The sequence below is a fragment of the Nycticebus coucang genome, chromosome 10 (genome assembly GCF_027406575.1).
Source record: "Nycticebus coucang isolate mNycCou1 chromosome 10, mNycCou1.pri, whole genome shotgun sequence".
In the NCBI taxonomy this organism is placed as follows: domain Eukaryota; kingdom Metazoa; phylum Chordata; class Mammalia; order Primates; family Lorisidae; genus Nycticebus; species Nycticebus coucang.
In genome coordinates this window covers 120,663,756-120,680,941 of record NC_069789.1, presented here as the reverse complement: position 1 = coordinate 120,680,941, position 17,186 = coordinate 120,663,756, and the positions used below count along the sequence as shown (strand labels likewise).

General features: G+C 44.5%; 1 protein-coding gene across 4 annotated transcripts in view; it reads right to left on the bottom strand.

Moving 5' to 3' along the window:
* The window catches only part of ZNF112 (zinc finger protein 112), a 91,696-nt gene that overhangs the window by 5,996 nt on the left and 68,514 nt on the right, over window positions 1-17,186 (bottom strand). The window contains exons 1-4 of one of the 4 annotated variants that reach the window (XM_053606227.1): window positions 16,528-16,606; window positions 9,704-9,748; window positions 6,281-6,407; window positions 786-881 (exon numbers count right to left, since the gene is read on the bottom strand). In XM_053606227.1, coding sequence (XP_053462202.1) covers window positions 786-881; window positions 6,281-6,407; window positions 9,704-9,718 — 238 coding nt within the window. In that variant the 5' untranslated portion in view covers window positions 9,719-9,748; window positions 16,528-16,606. Of the gene's footprint in view, window positions 1-785; window positions 882-6,116; window positions 6,234-6,280; window positions 6,408-9,703; window positions 9,749-16,527; window positions 16,607-17,186 lie in introns of those variants that run through there. The other 3 variants (XM_053606228.1, XM_053606229.1, XM_053606230.1) reach the window with 3 other exon arrangements.

The window sequence follows — 17,186 nt, the reverse complement described above, 5'->3', positions numbered from 1 at the left end:
ACCCGCCACCTTTGGCATATGGGGCCGGTGCCCTACTCACTGAGCCACAGGCACCGCCCACGTTTATAGTTTTGAGTGTTATCAAAACCACCCAATATATATCCATATATAAACAGTAGAACTTCCATAGCTGACCACCTTATATTGACCACCTCCTAATTTGACCTAAGTTTCATAGATCAGACATGTACTACATGTATGTATTGGAACAGCAGGCCTAGTTCCATATGTTGACCAGTTTGTTAAAGTCCCTTGAGTGGTCAACTTACAGATGTTCTAACTGACAAGTCTGAGGGGCAGCAATGGGCAATGCCACTGGAAAAGACTGAACAAGCCATAGTAAGTGAATGTGGAAAATCAAAGGGAGTTGAGGGGACAGGTACCTCTGACGTACTTTGAATTGACTAGGTGTGAAATTGGGAGCCACTGAAGAGTTTTTTTTTTTTTGTAGAGACAGAGTCTCGCTTTGTGGCCCTCGGTAGAGTGCCGTGGCCTCACACAGCTCACAGCAACCTCCAACTCCTGGGCTTAAGCGATTCTCTTGCCTCAGCCTCAGGAGTAGCTGGGACTACAAGTGCCCGCCACAACGCCCGGCTATTTTTTGGTTGCAGTTTGGCCAGGGCCGGGTTTAGAACCCGCCACCCTCGGTATATGGGGCCGGCACCCTACCGACTGAGCCACAGGTGCCGCCCCCACTGAAGAGTTTAAACAGAGAAATGACATGTTCTGACTGGTGTTCTAGAAGGGGCTCTCTGGCTGCTGTGTTCCTGCTACACAGTTCTCACCTGAACACCCATCTCTTGGGGTTTCTGTTTCCACCACCAGAAGATTTTCTTCTTTCTCCAACTGGGCTATTAGGTCTGGTTTGAAGGGCTGATGTGCTATAAAAGAAAAGAAAGGAAAGCAAAAGGTTTTAAATTTGATGATATCTAATTTTTCCCAATTTGTCAAAACTTGGCAAATAAGTATACTCAGACCAAGTGTGGCTCTCTCTTATATCCCTTCCACCCTAGTACTTCCCATCCACTCTAAGAAACTAGCTTCATGATTTTCCTTTTTTTTTCTTTGAGACAGGCTCTCACTCTGTCACCCTGGGTAAAGTGCCATGGCATCATAGCTCACAGCAACCACAAACTCCTGGGTTCAAGTTATCTTCTTCCCTTAGCCTCCTGAGTAGTTGGGACTGCAGGTGCCCACCACCATGCCTGACTAATTTTCCTATTTTTAGTAGAGGCAGGCTCTCATTCCTGCTCATACTGGTCTCTCTTAAACTCCTCACCTCAAGCAATCCACCTGCCTAGGCCTCCCAGAGTGCTAGGATTACAGGTATGAGCCACCACGCCCAGCCTATGATTTTCTGATTAATCCTTCCTTCCTGTATTTCTCCTTACAAAGATAAGCAGATACATAAATTCTGTGTTAGGTACTCATTTTTCCTTCTTTCTTCCATGAATTGTAGTAGACTATTAATACTCTTTTGCACTATCTTTAGGGCAGATTGCTAGAAATGGACTGCCTTTAGGGAAAACTCCTAGAAATGGATTGCTGGGGAAGGGAAAACCCAGCTATGTTACATATAGTCAAATTCCCCTCCGTAGGGGTTGTATCATTTCCCATTATTTCTTTCAATGTATGAGAGTGCTATATTTGCCACAACTTTGCCAAAAATAGGTACAGTGTTGAGTTTTTTAATTTTTGCCAATCTCATGGGTGAAAAATGATAATTCAGTAGAATTTTAATTGGTATTTCTCTTATTTTTAATGAAACTGAACATTATGCATATATATACATATTTAAATGTGTGTATGTGTATTTGGATGTACGTGATACATCTGCATACACAAATACATCTCTCCTAGCTGTGTCTCCTGAGACCAAGAGACAAAGACCTAGCATTCAGACTTCGATGTGAAATGCCATTCCCTGATAAAAGCAAAGGATAATTCCAGAGCTGAGACAAAGCAGAAGACGAGCAGAGAACATCATACACTGCCATAAAGTAAAAAAGTGCTCACAGAAAATAAAAAAAGATTGGGGGCATGTTACAAGGGCACAGAAGCCGGCTCAGAGGACCCAAATTTGAGGCAACATTACCATGAAAATAATGACAGTAATAAATTGTAAACATTTTATTTTATTATTATTTTTTGAGACATAGTCTCAAACTGCTACCCTGGGTAGAGTGCCGTGGCGTCATATCTTACAGCAATCTCAAACTGAAGGGCTTAAGTGATTTTCTTGCCTCAGCCTTGCAAGTAGCTGGGACTACAGGCACCTGCCACAACGCCCGGCTATTTTTTGGTTGTAGTTATCATTGTTGTTTGGCAGGCCCAGGCCAGATTCGAACCTGCCAGCTCTGGTATATGTGGCTGGCTCCCTAGGTGCTAAGCTACAGGCACGGAGCCAATTGTAAACCATTTTAGAATAAGAGTCCACGGCCAGGCATGAGAGATAAATGACCATCATTTGCCTCCAGATGTGATTCCCTCAAAAGGATACTCTACCTGTGTAGTGTTACCGCTTGCAGGGATCTTCTGAACCTAATTCTGAGGAAACATTAGTAATGCTCCATTAAAAATAGGGGGGAGGGATGACAATACTCTTAAAAAATAGTCACTGTCTTTTTTTTTTTTTTTGTAGAGACAGAGTCTCACCTTATCGCCCCTGTGGGGTCACACAGCTCACAGCAACCTCCAAATCCTTGGGCTTAGGCAATTCTCTAGGCTCAGCCTCCCAAGTAGCTGGGACTACAGGCGCCCGCCACAACACCTGGCTATTTTTTTTGTTGTTGCAGTTTGGCCGGGGCTGGGTTTGAACCCGCCACCCTCGGCATATGGGGCCGGCGCCCTACCCGCTGAGCCACAGGCGCCGCCCAAATAGTCACTGTCTTAAAAGACAAAGAAATGCTGTGGAAATGTCCTAAATGAGAGAAGGCTAAAGAGACGTGGCAATCAGACAAGACTCTAGCCTAGATCCTGTTATAGAAAGAGAAAAATATGCTTTAAGTGGGAGTAGGGGGGGCGGCACTTGTGGCTCAAGGAGTAGGGCGCCAGCCCCATATACCGATTTTGGCAGGTTCAAACCCAGCCCCGGCCAAAACAGCAAAAAAAGAAAGAAAAAGAAAAGGGGCAGCACCTGTGGTTCAGTAGGTAGGATGCCGGCTCCATATACAGAGGGTGGCAGGTTCAAACCCAGCCCCAGCCAGCTAAAACAGCAGTGGCAACTGCAAAAAAAAATAGCCGGGTGTTGTGGCGGGTGCCTGTGGTCCCAGCTACTCAGGAGGCTGAGGCAAGAGAATCGCTCAAGCCCAAGAGTTGGAGGTTGCTGTGAGTTGTGACACCATGGCACTCTACCGAGGGTGACAGAATGAGATTCTGTCTCAAAGAAAAAGAAATAGGGTGGCACCTGTGGCTCAGTGGGTAGGGTGCTGGCCCCTTATACCAAGGGTGGCGAGTTCAAACCTGGCCCTGGCCAAACTGCAACAACAACAACAAAAAAAAAACAGCTGGGTGTTGTGGTGGGCACCTGTAGTCCCAGCTACTCGGGAGGCTGAGGCAAGAGAATTGCCTAAGCCCAGGAGTTGGAGGTTGCTGTGAGCTGTGACGTCACGGCACTCTACTAAGGGTGATAAAATGAGACTCTGTCTCTAAAAAAAAAAAAAGAAATATAAAAGGACCTTGGCTCAGAGCCTGTGCTCAGTGGCTCAGTGGTTAGGGCACAAGCCACATGCACTGGGGCTGGTGGGTTTGAACCCGGTGTGGGCCTGCTAAACAACAATGATAACAACAACAACAACAACAAAATAGCTGGATGTTGTGGCAGGTGCCTGTAGTCCCAGCTACTTGGGAGGCTGTGGTAAGAGAGAACTGCTTAAGCTCAAGAGTTTGAGGTTGCTGTGAGCTGTGATGCCATAACAATCTACCGAAGGCGACATAGTAAGACTGTCAGAAAAAAATATATATATATACATATATATAAGTGATTTCATAATTAAAATGAGAGCATAAGTCATAGATTAGACAAAAGTACATGTATTATAGCTATACTGGGGACATATGAGAGAAAATTCCTTTTTTTTACAAAATAAACTGTGCAGGAAAAGATTAACCTTGTCCAAACAGAGGTCTGGCTTTTGCCCTTAGCTCCTGAGGGTAATCTTTAAGTCCTTGGACTATCATGCCTGATGACAGTGTCTTCTGTTTACCAAGGGGCCTTGGGCCACGCCACATAGTTAAATAATGTGATTTATAATGGGGGCTTTAAGCCATGTGGTATAATCATAACTTCTGGAGGGGTGGAGTCTCAGATCAGGCACCCAGGTGGTCAACCATATCCAAATGACCAAGCTCCAATAAAAACTCTGGACACCAAGACTCAGGTGAGCCTCTCTGGGTGGCAATACTCCAAGTGTATTGTCACACATTGTTGCTGGGAAGAGTTAATGCTGTAATGACTCGACTGGGAGAGAGGTTTAGGCTTGGAATTCTCCTGGATTCCACCCTATGGGCCTCTTCTCTTGGTTGATTTTGGCTGATTTTAATATGTTTCCTTTCCCTGCAATAACCACCATGAGGATAACAGCTTTCAGTGAGATCAGAGTCCTTCTTTGAATTATTGAGCCTAAGAGTGGTCTTGGGGAATCCCCAACTTGCATTTGGTGTCAGCAGTAAGTCCCTAACTTGCATTTGGGGACTCTCAACTCTGCATAGACACTTAAGTATTTAGAGCAGCGGTTCTCAACCTGTGGGTCACGACCCCTTTTTAACAATGAAAATACAATGTGGCATTAGGATGGTTAAGAACTACTGATTTAGAGAGAAAGGACCATAGTGTATGTAAATTACCCTCAAGTAGTTTTGACAAAATATGGACATACATATATTTTCATATACACATAAATCTAGAGAAAGAACATGAGTGCAAATATAAGGCAAATGGGCTAAAATGTTACTAGCAGTAAATCGAGGTACAAAGCTATGCGGGTGTTCTTGTTATTTTACTTTTGCAAATTTACTGTAAGTTTAAAGTTATTCACGAATACACTGTTAAAGAAAAAAACAAAAATGCCTCCAAAAAGTCAAGATAAGGCCGGGCATGGTGGCTCATGCCTATAACCCTAGCACTCTGGGAGGCCAAGGTAAGTGGATTGCCTGAGTTCAGGAGTTGGAGACCAGCCTGAGCAAGACGGAGACCCTGTCTCTACTAAAAATAGAAAAACTAGCCAGTGTAGTGGTGGGTGCTTGTAGTCCTAAAGTCCCAGCTACTTGGGAGGCTGAGGCAAGAGGATTGCTTGAGCACAAGAGTTTGAGGTTACTATGAAATATGATGCCATGGTAGTCTACCTAGGGCAACAGAGTGAGACTCTGTCTCAAATAAACAAATCTAAAAACCATAAAGTTAAGGGTTTTTTGTTTTTGAGACAGAGTCTCACTTTATCACCCTCAGTAGAGTGTTGTGGCATCATAGCTCATAGCAACCTCAAACTCTTGGGCTCTAGCAATTCTCTTGCCTCAGCCTTCCAAGTAGCTGGGACTGTAAGAGCCTGCCACAATACCTGGCTATTTTTAGAGGCAGGCGTCTTGCACTTACTCAGGGCTGGTCTTGAATCTGTGAGCTCAGGCAATCCACCCACCTTGGCATCCCAGAGTGTTAGGGTTACAGGCATGAGCCACTGTGCCCAGCAAAAAGTCAAGTTAATGAACAGTTGCTGGGGCCTTGAAAAACAAAAAAGCTGGAGGTAGGGCATGGTGGTTCACACCTATAATCCCAGAACATTGGGAAGCCAAGGCGGGAAAATTACTTGAGGCCAGGAGTTCAAGATCAGCCTGGGAAACAGTGAGCTCCTATCCTCACAAAAAAAGTTAAAAAAACTAGCTGAACATAGTGCCATGTGTCTTTAATCCTAGCTACTCAGGAGGCTGAGAGCAGAAGGATCACTTGAGCCCAAGAAGTCGAGGTTACAGGAGCTATGACGGCATTCCACCAGCCTAGAGGACAAAGTGAGACCTTGTCTTTAAAAAAAAAAAGCTGAGCAAATTAATAAACTGGATTGATGACAAACCAATGGAGCAGGACCACCATTTGCCCATTGTACAGTTGAAAAGGAAGGACAAACCTTTGCCTGGAGAGAACCATCAGAAACATCTTGTCTCTGTTGCACAGGTGGGACTCCTGAAATCGTTTTTAGATTTTTGAACAACTGAGTCATAGTTTCAAACAATTGAGCACAAAGACACCTCAGGAGGCTGCCACTGAGTTACAAAGGGCACCTGTCCTCACCCACTAGGAGCAGGTTCTTGAAATTCTCCAGCATTACATCTCGGTACAGCCTCCTCTGGGCAGAATCCAGCAGCCCCAGCTCCTCCTCTGTGAAGACCACAGCCACGTCCTTGAATGTCACCATCTCCTACAATACCAAACACACGCAGACTATGAGAGCAGGGCAGTGCTGAGATGTAAAGGATAGGAACCTATTCTGGATTCGGAAGGACTTGAGTCAAATATAAGTAGCTGCCTTCTGTTTGCCTTCCATACTGCTAATTCCATCTATCAAAAGGGCTGTAAGAGAAAAAAAATCCTCGCACCTCAAATTGTTGTCATTTGTTAGTACTCACATAGGTAAGCTCCTGGAACTCTGTTGCATCCTGGATTACTAATATTTTAAATTTTGCCAATAATGACATTTTCCCCACAAAAGCTCTAGTTTCAACAGTATCTGATGGTAGCCCTTTCCTCTGTTTTACTCATTCATATACATCACATAGTTGCCAAATTTACAGGCTATTAGTCACCCTTATTGCTTAAGTAGGTAAGTCCCCCTCTGTGCCACATCTGAGGACGGCAGTGTGTTTGGCTGTGGTGGCGGGCACAGCTCTGGAGCCTGACTGCCTGTGTCCACATCTGAATGTTCTTGCCTTGTGCTAGCTGTGTGATCGGTGACAGGTTTCTTTTCTCTTTTTTTTCCTTTGAGACAGTTTCACTTTGTCGTCCTCAGTGGAATGCTATGGCACCATAGCTCACAGCAACCTTGCTCTTGGGGTTAAGCAATTCTCTTGCCTCAGCCTCCCGAGTGGCTGGGGCTATAGGCACCCACCACAACGCCCAGCTAGTTTTAGAGACTAGATCTTACTCTGGCTCAGTCTGGCCTTGAATTTGTGAGCTCAGGCAATCCACCCACCTTACACCTGTGAGCCACCACACCCAGCCTTTGGGACAGGTTTCTTATTCTCTCATTTACATGCAGAGAAGCTTATACCACAGGGTTCTTGTAAGAAAATGAGTAACCACATACAAACCATTTAGCAACAGTGTGTAGCACGTAGTAAGTACCCAGTAAACATTAGCTACATTATTAATATTTTCATCTTGACTTTTATCTCATTTCAGGGCTGCACAGTAATTCAAGGAATTGATGATCTGGAATATCATTAACTGATTCAATCAATGCCCACTTAGTTTCTGGTTACCTATTATAAACAACGTTGAAAAACATTCTTTTACAGCTTGGCGCCTATAGCTCAGAGGCTAGGATGCCAGCCACATGCACCAGAGTTGGCGGTTTGGACCCAGCCTGGGCCTGCCAAACAACAATGACAACTACAACCAAAAAATAGCCGGGCGTGTGGCAGCGCCTACAGTCCCAGCTACTTGGGAGGCTGAGGCAAGCTGTGAGCTGTGATGCCACAGTACTCTACCTACCAAGGGCAACATAGTGAGACTCTGGCTCAAAAAAAAAAAAATCTTTTTGGCAGCGCCCATAGTTCAGTGGGTAGGGTGCCAGCCACATACACCAAGGCTGGTGGGTACAAATCCGGCCTGGGCCAGGTAACACAACAATGACGACTGCAACAGAAGAATAGCCGGGCGTTGTTGGGGGCACCTGTAGTCCCAGCTACTTGGGAGGCTGAGGCAAGAGAATCACTTAAGCCCAAGAATTGGAGTTTGCTCTGACCTGTGATGCCACAGCATTTTTCCCAGGTGGCATCTTGAGACTCTAAGAAAAAATTCTTTTACATAGACCTCAGTTCCTGGAACTCTGTTGATTATCTCCACAAAATAATACCAAAGGCTCGGCACATGTGGCTCAAGTGGCTGGGGTCACATACACCTGAGCTGGTGGGTTCAAATCCAGCCCAGACCCACCAAACAACAATGACAACTACAAGCAAAAAGTAGCCGGGCTTTGTGGCAGGTGCCTGTAGTCCCAGCTACTTGGGAGGCTGAGGCAAGAGAATTGGCTTAAGCCTAAGACTTGGAGGTTGCTGTGAGCTGTGACACCATGGTACACTACCCAGGGCAACAGCTTGAGACTCTGTCTCAAAACAAACAAACAAACAAAAAAGCAATGTTGAAAAATAATGTCCTTTAAAGTTTTGAAAACATAATGGTATTTCCCCCCAAAAAGATTTTTCCACCTTAGACTATACCTGTGGACATAAATACTTAAAAACACACACACACACACACACACACACACACAAACTTTGATAATTCAGAAGCAAATTTGAGAAGTAAAATCCAATTTTTTTTTTCTTTTGGCCGGGGCTGGGTTTGAACCCACCACCTCCAGCATATGCGGCCGGCACCCTACCCATTTGAGCCACAGGCACAGCCCAAAACCAGGTTTTTTTGTTTGTTTGTTTGTTTTTTTATAGAGACATAGAGTCTCACTTTACCGCCCTCAGGTAGAGTGCTGTGGCGTCACAGCTCACAGCAACCTCTAACTCTTGGGCTTCTGCAATTCTCTTGCCTCAGCCTCCCGAGCAGCTGGGACTACAGGTGCCCGCCACAACGCCTGGCTATTTTTTTGTTGCAGTTTGGCCGGGGCTGGGTTTGAACCCGCCACCCTGGGCATATGGGGTAGGCGCCCTACTCACTGAGCCACAGGCGTTGCCCTGTTTGTTTGTTTTTTGAGACAGCGTCTCAAGCTGTTGCCCTGGGTAGAGTGCTACGGCTATTTTTTGGTTGCAGTTGGCATTATTGTTTGGCGGGCCTAGGCTGGATTTGAGACCAGCCTGACTCAGACTGAGACCCCATCTCTAAAAATAGCCGGGAATTGTGGGGCGTGCCTGTATTCCCAGCTACTTGGGAAGCTGAGGCAAGAGAATTGCTTGAGCACAAGAGTTTCAGGTTACTGTGAGCTATGACACCATGCCCTCTATTGAGGGCGACAAAGTGAGATTCCGTCTCAAAAAAAGTGCTATTATTTTAAGTGGGAAAAAAAATCCCAATTCAAAATTATTACTGCAAGTATGGTTAGAAATGCATATTTAGAAAATGCCATGGGGAAAATAAAAAACCAGAAGAAATGAGTGGGATTTTTTATTTGTATTTATTTATTTGTATTCTCTTTTATGCTATTATCTGTGAAATAAAAATGACAACTAAATAAATTAAAAACTAGGGGTGGCACCTGTGGCTCAAAGGAGTAGGGCACCGGCCCCATATGCAGACGGTGGTGGGTTCAAACCCAGCCTCAGCCAAAAACTGCAAAAAAAAAGCAAATTAATTTATTAAATTTGCTTAATTAAATTAATTAAGCAAATTAAAAACTAAAAGGAAATTTTAGAAAAGGCAAAAACAAAAGCAATATTAAATACCTACTATTGTTCTTTACCCTTGATAATGAGAGGGGAAAAAAAAATGTGTTCACTGATGTGAATGAGGTAACATGTAAGATGACAGAAATGAAAATCAACTCACCTGGAATTTGGTCATTTTCTCCTTTTTCTAGCATAAGTCAGAGACCTAAGAAAGCAGAGCAGGGTAATATGAAAGAAGCCATGAGAGAAAGTGAAATGTATCTTTGTGCAAATTAGAAAAAGGTGCCTCTCCCCCAGCAGATGTGGCCACATATATCCTCTAAGCCAGGGGTCCTCAAACTACGGCCCACGGGCCACATGCAGCCTGCCAAGGACATTTATCCGGCCCGCCAGGTGTTTTTGCCACAGCTGCCTGTCCTGGTTAGCAGCCCACTCGTCCCGGCCAGCAGTGCACATGTATGGAATGTGCCCCACACTCTTGACTCCCCTCCTACTCTCTGTCTCTGGTGTAATCAGAGGAGTCACCAGGTTGCCTGTGCAGAGCCTGCTGCTGCCTAAGGTCTGAGGTAAGAACAAGTTAGGGTTTTTTGTTTTTTTTTGAAGTTAGGAGGTCTGGTTTTTTTTTAATTTTGCAGTTAGTAGGGCCTTCATTTTGGGGGTTAAGGGGGGCCTTTTTTCTGAATTTAGGTCTTTTTTTGCAGATGGGGGCGTGTTTTTTTGAAGTTAGAAGAGCCTTTTTTTTCTTTAAGTTAGGAGAGCTTTTTTTTTAAGTTGGTTAGTTGGTTGGGGGTGGTTTCTAGGGGGGTTGCATCACAGTGATAACGCAAATAGTCAGTGCTCAGAGGTAATGCAAATGGTCAGAGCTCAGAGGTAATGCAAATAGTGCTCAGTGCTAATGCAAATAGTCAGTGCTCAGTGGTAATGATAATTGGAAGTGCTCAGTGTTAATGCAAATTGTCAGCACTCAGTATTAATGCAAATTGTCAGTGGTCAGTGTTAATGTAAATGGTCAGTGCTCAGTGTTATCGCATGGGGGCCTCCAAACTGGTAATCTGCCTAGGACCCCATGGGAACTTAATCCAGCTCTGCAGACAACCGAGGAGTAGGAAACCCAATTTAACTGACAGTAAGTGCATTTATATTCTGATTGCTATTCAGTTGTGTATGATGTTGTATGTTGTGTGCTGTGTAAGCCCCAGTTCACACTGTTGCGATCTCTGAGCAGTGCGAGTTCAGCCATATGCTTCTATGGCTGAACTTGCATTAGATTCGGAAGAAAAAAAGCATACGTGCTTTCTTTTTTCCTGCAGGGGAATCTGATCGCATGGGTCTTCTCACCTTCTCATCAGATTCCTGTGCGAGTTCACAGATCACAGTGCAGTTCGCACAGGGTAGTGTGAACTAGAAAGGTGGTGGAGGAACCGGCTCTGTAATTGTGCCTATTCCCGCACTGCACCAGCGTAAGCCTGAGGTAAAAGTGGAGTTCCACCATATGGGCACTGGTGAGGCTGAAATGATGTGGACTGGCAAGGCTGAATTGATGGGCAGTGCAGTCTATATGTCTCTGTGTGAGCAAAGTTATTGCTGGTATATTGTTTTTGGAGCGCTGCATATATATATATGTGTGTGTATTTTATTGGTAGCAATTTGGAATCCCTAGGAAACTGATATCAAGAAAGAGAAAAATTGACTAGGAGTATAGGATATTCAAAGAACAGTGGACTTATGATGACTTTTTCATGCAGTACAAGGAAAGAGCTGTGTGTTTGATATGCCAGAATATAGTGTCTGTGTTCAAAGAATACAATTTGTGTCGACACTATCAAGCTCAACATAAAGATAAATGATTGGTCAGAGAAGTGAGAAAAGATAAAATATTAAAAATGAAATATACATTGACAACTCAGCAAAATACTTTTGTGAAGCAGAAACAGCTAAATACTTCATCACTGCAAGCAAGTTTTCAAGTTGCCAAGATAATAGCGTGTACTGGCAGACCATTCGTGGAGGGAGAATTTGTTAAAGAATACCTTCTTTCTGTTGCCAAAGACATGTGTCCAGAGAAGGCCGATTTATTTAGTACAGTGAGTCTTTTAGGACCCTCAATTACATGAAGGATTGAAGAAATGGGAGACAATTTGCATCAGCATTTGCAAAACTCCACAAAAAATTTTCCTACTTTTCCTTGGCACTCGACGAAAGTAATGATGTTCGTGATTCTGCACAACTTCTAATTTTTATTCGTGGGATGAATGACTATTTTGAAGTCACGGAATAGCTTGCTGCACTGCAAAGCATCAAAGGAACAACTACAGGAGAGGATTTTTATGAAAAGTTTTGCCAAACTGTGAATAATTTGGAGCTGGACTGGGCAAAACTAGCCAGTGTGACAACTGATGGTGCTCCTAGCAGGGTGGGGTCTAAGAAAAGAGTAATTGCTCTAGCCGAGTGTTGTGGCGGGCGCCTGTAGTCCCAGCTACTCGGGAGGCTGAGGCAAGAGAATCGTCTAAGCCCAGGAGTTGGAGGTTGCTGTGAGCTGTGTGAGGCCACAGCACTCTACCGAGGGCCATAAAGTGAGACTCTGTCTCTACAAAAAAAAAAAAAGAGTAATTGCTCACATTAACCAAGAGGTGGACAAACAAAACCATTCTCATCCAATAGCCATACACTGCCTCATCCACCAACAAACACTGTGAAGTAAATCACTGAAGTGGGACTCTTATGAAAACCGTGGTATCTTGTGTTATCTTCATTACAGGTAATACACTAAACCATGGACAATTTCAGGAATTTCTATCTGAGCTAAACGTTACCTGTGAAGATGTTCTGTACCACACAGAAGTCTGTTAGCTGAGTTGAGGGAGAGTTTTGAAACATTTCTATGACTTACTTCCACAGATTACAGCTTTTCTGCTTTCAAAAAACAAAGAAGTACCAGAGCTCAATGATGCAGAATGGAAATGGCACCTTGCCTTTCTGACAGATGTAACAGAGCTACTCAATAGTTTCAATGTACAACTTCAAGGAAAGGGGAAGCTCTTCTGTGATATGCAATCACGTGTGAAAGCATTTGAAGTTAAATTAGGCCTCCTCATCAAACAAGTGAAGGAGGAAAATTTCTGCCATCTCCCCACAACACAAAATCTGTTAGCGGAAAATCCATTGGTTGCATTCCCAAATAAAACATGTGTGGATTCACTGGAAAAGTTGCAAAAGGAGTTCCAATTTAGATTTAAAGAGCTTCATATCCATGAACAGGACATAACAGCTTTTCCGTAACCCATTTTCTATTGACATTGAAAATGTGGATACAGGCCGGGCGTGGTGGCTCACGCCTGTACTCCCAGCAGTGTGGGAGGCCAAGGTGGGTGGATTGCCTGAGTTCAGAGGTTCGAGACCAGTATGAACAGCAGTGAGCCAGAGTAAGACCCTGTCTCTACTAACATCAAAAACATTGCCAGAGGAAGAAGAAAATGAACAACAAAAAAGAGTACTTCAAACGAAGAAGAATGAACAAGGAAGCTGAAATTAAAAATTAAAATTAAAATTAAAAAGAAAAAGAAAATGTGGATACGATTTACCAAATGGAACGGGCTGAACTGCAGAATTGTGACTCTCTGAAAGACACATTCAAGTCAAGCAGCCTTCCTAATTTCTATGCATCTCTCCCGGGTGAGACATACCTTAATCTCAGGAACCATGCACTCAAAATGGCAACCATCTTTGGCAGCACTTATGTCTGTGAACAGACTTTTTCCAGAATGAAACATCTGAAATCTCCAACCAGATCTAGACTAACTGATGCACACTTGCATCATTTGTTATGACTAGCAGTGACAAATATGGTACTGGACATTGACCATCTCATTAGTCAAAAGCAGGCCCATAGTTCCCATTGAAATGCAGGTAAGTTTGTTGATTTAACTTTACTTGTTCTTCATTTTAAATATTGTATTTGTTCCCGTTTTGTTTTTTTACTTCAAAATAAGATATGTGCAGTGTGCATAGGAATTTGTTCATAGTTTTCTTTTTTTTTTAACTATAGTCCGGCCCTCCAACGGTCTGAGGGACAGTGAACTGGTCCCCTGTTTAAAAAGTTTGAGCGTGGGCTGGATTCCAGCTACCATTGAGCTGGAATGCCACAGCACCCCCCCTAGGGCAACAGTGTAAGACTTGGTCTCAAGAAGAAAAAACAAAAGCTAATCATGAACTGTGAGTGGATAAGGCAGAGCCTTTCAACACCACCTCAGAGAGGTCTGCTACTCCAGTAGGACACCCCCCCACCCCAAAACCCTTCCCACATGGCCACTGCTGTAGAATCCACCAGATGTATGCACAACTAACAAGTCCAAGTATGAACGTGCTGCACAATCAGCAGTGAAAGATCTGTTTTCTTTCACTTATCCAATACTTATAGATCATCTTTTAAGAGGGATACAGTTCCCAGATAGATGCCAGAACAGAGTCCTTTGGGAAAGCATGGAAGGGGCTCCCCAACCCAGACTTGATGGAGGAGTAGGATGGAAAGGTTCAATGGAGAACACAAGGCCTGATCTTAACCCCAGAGGATGACTGAGCTGTATTTGAGCTTCCCTCAAAAGACAGGGAAGTTAGCAGAGTATGACAGAATGTTAGAGGATACCTGGAGCAAAAGAATATGAACTAACATAAAATCTTGAGCATCCCTCCTCCCAGCTAACTGAATGGACCCCTATTATTGGCCATTCAATTGTTGGCCATGAGAAGGAAAATCAGACATGCCTCGTCATGCTGTCTTCCCTTCTTGGAGGTACAAGCTATGCAAGACGAAGCTTGAACCACAACTGCAGGTCCTCAATTTACCCAGCAGATCTAATGAGTCTATGTCTGGGCCTTCTCTCTCATCAACAGACTTCGTTAACTTAAAACATTCCAAGCCTTTAGGGCAGCGGTTCTCAACCTGTGGGTCATGACCCACAGGAACTTTATTAAAGGATCACAGCATTAGGAAGGTTGAGAACCACTGCTTTAGAGGAAGCTTCATGATTTTAATCAATTACAAATCAAAGAATCTTTAAACCCATCTGTAATTTATAATCCCCTGCTTTGAGATGTCTTAGGCCCAAACCAATGTTTACTTTCTGTGTATTGATTTATGAATTTATGTGTAATTCCTTTCTCCCTTAAATATACAAAACCAAACTGTAACCCAACCACAGCAAGTCCACTTGCTTTTGGCTTCCTGGGTATGACACTTGGCCATGGTCACTCATACTTGGCTCAGTAAAAAATCTCTAGAAATTATTTTGCAGAGGGGCGGCGCCTGTGGCTCAGTGAGTAAGGCGCCGGCCCCATATGCCGAGGGTGGCGGGTTCAAACCCAGCCCCGGCCAAACGGCAACAAAAAAATAGCCGGGCGTTGTGGCGGGCGCCTGTTGTCCCAGCTACTCGGGAGGCTGAGGCAGGAGAATCGCCTAAGCCCAGGAGTTGGAGGTTGCTGTGAGCCGTGTGACGCCACGGCACTCTACCGAGGGCAATAAAGTGAAACTTTGTCTCTACAAAAAAAAAAAAAAAAAGAAATTATTTTGCAGAGTTTGGGTTCTTTTTCATTAACAAGAGGAAGCAGAAGAGGTGGTGAGAAGAAGTCAAGAGCCAAATCGTGTGCTTTAGAGGAACAGCCTCATTTAATCCTCACTAGTGGGTGAGACAATCTGTATGACAATTCTACAGTTAAGAATACTGAGGCACCAAGATTTTAAGTTACTTGCTCATAATTATCCATTCAGCCAGCAGAACAGCCTGAATTATTAGTCCAGAGTTTTGTGTTCTCAATTACCAGGACAGTGGTTCTCAATCTGCCAGATCACTGGTTATCACGGAAATTTTTTAAAAATAACACCAGTGCCCAGGTGGCAATCCAGGATCTAAAAATCGGGATCTGCCAAAGAATAGCTTTTATGAATCCCTCCCTACTACAGTTTGCAGAGAGGGTTACAAACCACAGAATATAACATAAATTAGAGGCAATAGTTTGCAAGCTGAGCTGATGCAATTAACCACTAGGCAATTCAGCCTCACAAACAAACTGACAGAGAAAACACCAGCCAGGAGCAGAGCAGGCCCAGGCCCGCTGATTCCCAGCTCCCTGTTTCTCTCTATTATAATATACTCCTGGAGCTGTCACTAAGAAGAAAGAACAGTGATGTGAGTTGTGGATGCCTTCGTAGGCACCTGGTGGTTAAAACATGTGCACAGCTGTCTTAGGGATAAAGTTGAAATTCTTAGCAAGCCACATAGAGAGGACTCTTCCTTTTTTTTTTGCAGTTTTTGGCCGGGGCTGGGTTTGAACCCCACACCTTCGGTATATGGGGCCAGCGCCCTACCCCTCTGAGCCACAGGTGCTGCCCAACTCTTCCATTTTTATCTGCTCATTTTCCCTAGAAACCCTTTTCCCCCTACAGTCTCCAGCCACGTAAATCACTTGATCTCCAGACCCTTCCTTGCATGTGCTTTTCCTTCATTTCTTTTTCACCTAGATCGGGGTCAGTAAACCAGTTTTTGTAAAGAAACGGTGAATATTTTAGGCTTTGTGGGTCACGTGCTTTCTCTGTTCTAAGTCCTTATTTCACTCTCAAAATAACTCTATTAAGTAGATGCTAATACGATTTTAATGAAGGAGAAACAGGCAGTGAGAGATTAGGATACTTGCCTAACATGCTGCTAGGAGGTCGCGGAGCTGGCTGATCGGGAAAAGGGTTGGGAAAGTACAGAAACCAGGGGACCCTCAATCCCCCCGATGTACAACCCCTGGTCCCAGCACTAAGCCCGGGATGCGCAAGCAACCCCACACTTGAGAAGGCTCATTCAAAGGGAACACAAGCCCCGCCCTTCGCCGTAGGTGCATTCTCTTCCCCAAGGTCGACAGCCCGGGTACTTCTGGCCACAGCAAAACGCTGAAAGATTGGTGTGGACGCAGGGAGAGGGATACCGGGAGGGGAGGGCTCACCTTTCTGGGAGGAACGAAGGCCACGGCCTCGCGTACCTGGGGCGGAAGTGACTCTGTCTACAGAGACCTCCTGAACTACGCTTCCCAGAATTCCCGACGGGAAAAGGGACACAGCACAGCCTCCTGTAGCGGAAGTTATCCCAGTCCACAGGCGTCCCAACTACACTTCCCAGAATTCCCGGGACACGCCCGCCCTCCGCCTTCCGAGGGTAGAAGTGCGGACTTCTAAACCGAGGACTTGGATTGTATTTCTCAATGTGAGGGTCGGGCAGGACGAATTCTGTAGCTCTACCTTCGTAGGTCCGAAATGTTCCCAGACACAGAAATCTGTGAGATTAGGCCTGCGCGGTGGCTCACGTCTGTAATCCTAGCACTCTGGGAGGCTGAGGCAGGTGGATCGCCTGAGCTCAGGAGTTCGAAACCAGCCTGATGAAAAGCGAGCCACCCTTCCAGCCCTCCACCCCCACACGAAAAATGAAAAACTGAGGCAACAGGATCGCTTGAGCACAAGAGTTTGAGATTGCTGAGCTATCACGCCACGGCACTCTACCAAGGACAACAAAGTGAGAATCCGTCTCAAAAAAAAAAAAAGCTGTGAATTTTATATATGTGCGCGTACATATATACATGTATATATTTGAGTATGTATATAATATATA